Here is a 4,587-nt window from a genome sequence, read left to right as displayed (position 1 = left end):
CAAAATCAAGATCATATAAGCAAGAGAACTATCGTCAAGCAAAAAAAATATATTTCCCAACGAGTATGTGCAATCAACAAGAGATGCTTCCAAAATAAATAGAACATAGATTTATTCCACATGAAGTTTGATATCATAATTCATTAATTTGAATTAGTCGCAATTTGACATTATAAAAGGTGAATGACCGAAAATAAAATGAGCAAATATTTTCAAGCATTAAAAAAACACGAAGAAAATTTATTGATATCTAATACTGATGATGGTGTCCATAAAGGAGTTTATCATTTGGCATAGAATGCGAATGTTTGTAGTTGTAGAAACAAGTGGGACATTGTGAAAATACAACATTTTATGCAGACTGATTTATGGAACTAGTGAGAGCATAGTGTAAGATGTTTCTGAGCTTGAAAAATACATCCATATTAGTGTTCGCATTCGGCATGGCATTGGTAGGCACAATTTCACCTAAGACACAGGATATGCACAAATCTACCAGAATTTTACTCCTGATTGAGAATGATGACTAATCCCACTGTCACATAAAGAAACTGCAAAGAGATTTCAAATACTGTTTACATTCTATTTCAGAGGCTATAATGCATAGACACATCCATTTTCAAAAGGTTCAATTGTTTAAGTTGATGATGCTGCCACGGTATCAACAGCAAGCGGCAGAACACTTGAGAATTTCCACATTATATATTAAATGGGTTCCCTGAAAAGCTAACTATTATACCAAATATACTGTGAAGAATAATTTGACAAGTTCTATATAAAAAAATTCCAGTACTCCCTTCAAGTTCCAACTGTAAATGAGTATGACTACTAGATAAACAAGAAGATTGCGTGCACATCTTGCTATAACATATACCCCAAGTGAGAGCCAATTTAATACCTTGTCAGTATCAAATAAAGAAATTCTCAAAGATCCCAGATCAAGAAACATCGCATTACGTATGTTTATAAAAAGGCAATTCAATAAATTTATATTTAAGAGAAATATGGTAGCACAGCTCAGAATGGAAGAAATTTTGAGGCATGTGAAAGCCAGTGAAAGCAGTTTACAATTTTGAAGAGAGATCATTACGAAAAATAGAATCCAAAACTATTATTTAAAAATTCAATTATATGATATACAATGCCTCTAGAAGATTGAGGTAAGATGTTACCGTTGGAAGATTCTTCTTAAGGCCTATGCCTTTCTGGAACATCTTTGCCACTTGGTATAAAGCCTTTGGCTGACCTGCATTAGCTGCAGTCAGAAAATACTTGCACGCTAGTGAAACATCCCTTCTCACACCAATACCCTTGAGATACAACACCCCCAAGTTATAATTTCCTCCAAAATCCTTATTTTCAGCAGCCTTCTCAAAATATTCTTTCGCCTGCAAGGGAAATATAATGAAGAAACATACTTATTAAGCATTTGGCCGCAATATTTGATAGACCTAATTTCCCAGAACCTGGAAATATATGCCAAGGAGAAGAATGAGCACAAGCATCTGTTTTGGATAGTATATGGATATTACTTCTCTTAAATTCTGAGAATAATATGGATGTCTTCAAAGAAGGATCAGGCAGCATTTGGTTGCACATTTGATCGAATTTTAGTCAAAAATGTATCAAATAATTCAAACAGAGTTAGATAGATAGAATTTATCAATTCTGTATATGACACTTTGCTATCTAAATAGAGTTAAATATTTTCTGATTGATCGTTATTGAGTTTATCTGTTTCTCCATTCCTGTCAGCTACAAGTTAGCTATAAAACCAGTTTGAAAAAAAAAACCAAAAATTAAGTAAAAAAAAACTGAATCATATGCCAGCCTAAAGCTCAAATATATGTATAGACATAAGTGTATCACCATCCCATTACAAAAAGTAGATCCATATGTTATATGAAATATGACAATGGAAAGAAAGCAATGAAAGAAAAACATACCTTGGTTACATTTTTCTTCTCCACACCATACCCTTTCACATAGAGATATCCCAGCCCATTATACGCTGAGTAATGCTTCATCTCGGCTGCAAGCTTGAGCCATTGGAATGCTTTTGTATAATTTCGCTCGACTCCTGCCCCTCTCGCATAAATCTCCCCTAGGAACTCCATCGCTTTAGGCTCCCACTTCTCAGCTGCCTTTAAAAACCAATTCAGCGCCTTCATGTGGTCCCTCCTCACCCCTCTTAGCCCATAGTAATAAAAAACCCCAAGCTTATGCATGTACAAAGCATTCCCTTTAACAGCCTGGTATTCTGTCATTTGAAAATCTTCATTATCTTCTCCCCTAGATTTCCTCAAGGCTTCCTTGTTCTCCTCAGTCCCAAAGTGAATCCGGATGGGTGAAATGACAGGTGGCTCCTTGGATATCAAGAAGCTTGCAAGCGCAGCCTCTGCCAGTTCAGCATAAAGCTTCGCTGCTTTCTCAAACATCTGCAGATAATCATTGACTAAGATGGTGAATTTTATCCAATTTGATACAAATTCACTCGGTTCTTTTTCAATGTGAGGAACCGAGAGAAAATTGGAAAAACAGCTGCTCCAAATGAAGGTTCTTATTCTCCCTTACCCACAATGTTTCTGGTTTAGTAAAATTTCAGAATTCCTCCCCCGTTACATGCTCTTAAACTTTTATTAGTTTGTAGAATTATTATTAGAAATTAAAATTTTGCAAAAAGTAGGTAGTTCCCATAAACTATTCTCGACTCAGATGCTGAAAGTCATAATAAATCTATACTACTTATAAAAGAGAATATCGGCATCAAAACTTTTGACTTCCTATTTTGCCCCTCTTAATATTTATAATTCCTATGCTTGATAATTCCTCAATTCACTTAATTAATGATCCCTTATCCCTCATCCATTAGCAATAATTCAATGCATAAATATTTTATTAGGAATTATAATGCATAAGTTTTTTATTATAAAAGTCAAAGCATAAGTTACTCAATTCAAGATTCTTCCCTCATTTGTTTTCTTCTTTTGCAATTATTTTTAAATTTGTGTGTTAGTTGTATAAATTATAATGCATAAGTTTTTTATTATGAAAGTCAAAGCATAAGTTACTCAATTCAAGATTCTTCCCTCATTTGTTTTCTTCTTTTGCAATTATTTTTAAATTTCTGTGTTAGTTGTATAAAGTTGAGTGTATATAAATTTGATGGTTATATACACATACACATGTATAAATTATAAATATGATTGCTTTATGACAAATAAAAAACATACATTGATAAATAATAATATAACATATAAAATAATAGTTCATAAAAAAATATTTTAAAATATTTTTAAACAAATTACAAATAGAATCTACAAAAAATTTAATTTTATATAATTAAACATATTAATATAATATTTATCGGAAGGTGCATGAACCCTTCAAGTCAAACTAATATTGTTGACGACACAAAAGATAAAAAATTTATCTTTTTTTAATCTTTAATAGCATAAAATGCATCTTTCAATAATGCATATGTCTCTTTGCAACTGTAGGACATTAAAATTTCTCTTTTGTAATGGAGAAATAATATAAGTGATGCGGTGTAGCTATCATTATATTTTTATTTAAAAATATTGAACTTGAGGATTAATGGGCATCGCGAGCATCAGGTTTAGGTTTTTTGTCTGAACTTCCTAGCAAGAACCAAGTGCTATCTAAAAAAGTATTTAAGATTTATTAAAAGAATAACTACCGAAATATCACATTTATTAATATTAGCTATAAAATATTAAAAATATATTACTAATTATTTCACAAGTATGCTCAGGTGTAAAGCACGTGCACTATGCTAGTATTACTAAACAGCAAGTAAAAATGAGGGCTACATCCTGGCGATTCTCAATTCAATAATTGAATCATATATATTTGATTTTATAAAAATTTCACATTCTTCCTCAATGGAAGGAACTTGGGTAAAAATAGAAATAAAAAAGTATTTAAGATTTATTAAAAGAATAACTACCGAAATATCACATTTATTAATATTAGCTATAAAATATTAAAAATATATTACTAATTATTTCACAAGTATGCTCAGGTGTAAAGCACGTGCACTATGCTAGTATTACTAAACAGCAAGTAAAAATGAGGGCTACATCCTGGCGATTCTCAATTCAATAATTGAATCATATATATTTGATTTTATAAAAATTTCACATTCTTCCTCAATGGAAGGAACTTGGGTAAAAATAGAAATCAGTCCGAGGATCAATATAATTTCCAATGGCAATTCTAGAATATTTTCTGCTCCAGTAGAATCAACAAAATAGTTCCCCAATTACATCTGCTCAGGTTCTCAACTCTCCTCTTCTTTAGTAGCCTCGATGCAGAATTCGGCATCCACTTACAGAACTAACTTGACAATCATTAAAATTTGGGAAATCTTGGTGTCTTTCCATCGAGGGATCTTAATTTTAGATAATAAATTTATAGTAAACACAACTAATAAATGAGTAGAGGAGAGAATGCTTACATCCTGACGAAAGTATGTATAAGCAAGAACCATCTTGGACTGCATATTCCCTCCCTCCGCCGCAAAATGATGATAAAGAACCGATTTTGACAGGCTCTGCGTCCTCG

General features: G+C 32.1%; 1 protein-coding gene across 1 annotated transcript in view; it reads right to left on the bottom strand.

Annotated features, from left to right (window-relative positions):
- LOC109834933 (ERAD-associated E3 ubiquitin-protein ligase component HRD3) overlaps positions 1-4,587 on the bottom strand; it is a 7,524-nt gene that overhangs the window by 2,274 nt on the left and 663 nt on the right. Inside the window, exons 2-4 of the mRNA XM_020402946.1 lie at positions 4,481-4,583; positions 1,947-2,438; positions 1,141-1,388 (exon numbers count right to left, since the gene is read on the bottom strand). Of these exons, the coding sequence (XP_020258535.1) occupies positions 1,141-1,388; positions 1,947-2,438; positions 4,481-4,583 (843 nt within the window). The remainder of the gene's footprint in view (positions 1-1,140; positions 1,389-1,946; positions 2,439-4,480; positions 4,584-4,587) is intronic.

Source organism: Asparagus officinalis, chromosome 3 (assembly GCF_001876935.1).
Source record: "Asparagus officinalis chromosome 3, Aspof.V1, whole genome shotgun sequence".
Classification (NCBI taxonomy): Eukaryota; Viridiplantae; Streptophyta; class Magnoliopsida; order Asparagales; family Asparagaceae; genus Asparagus; species Asparagus officinalis.
This window is presented reverse-complemented; position numbering and strand designations above follow the sequence as displayed.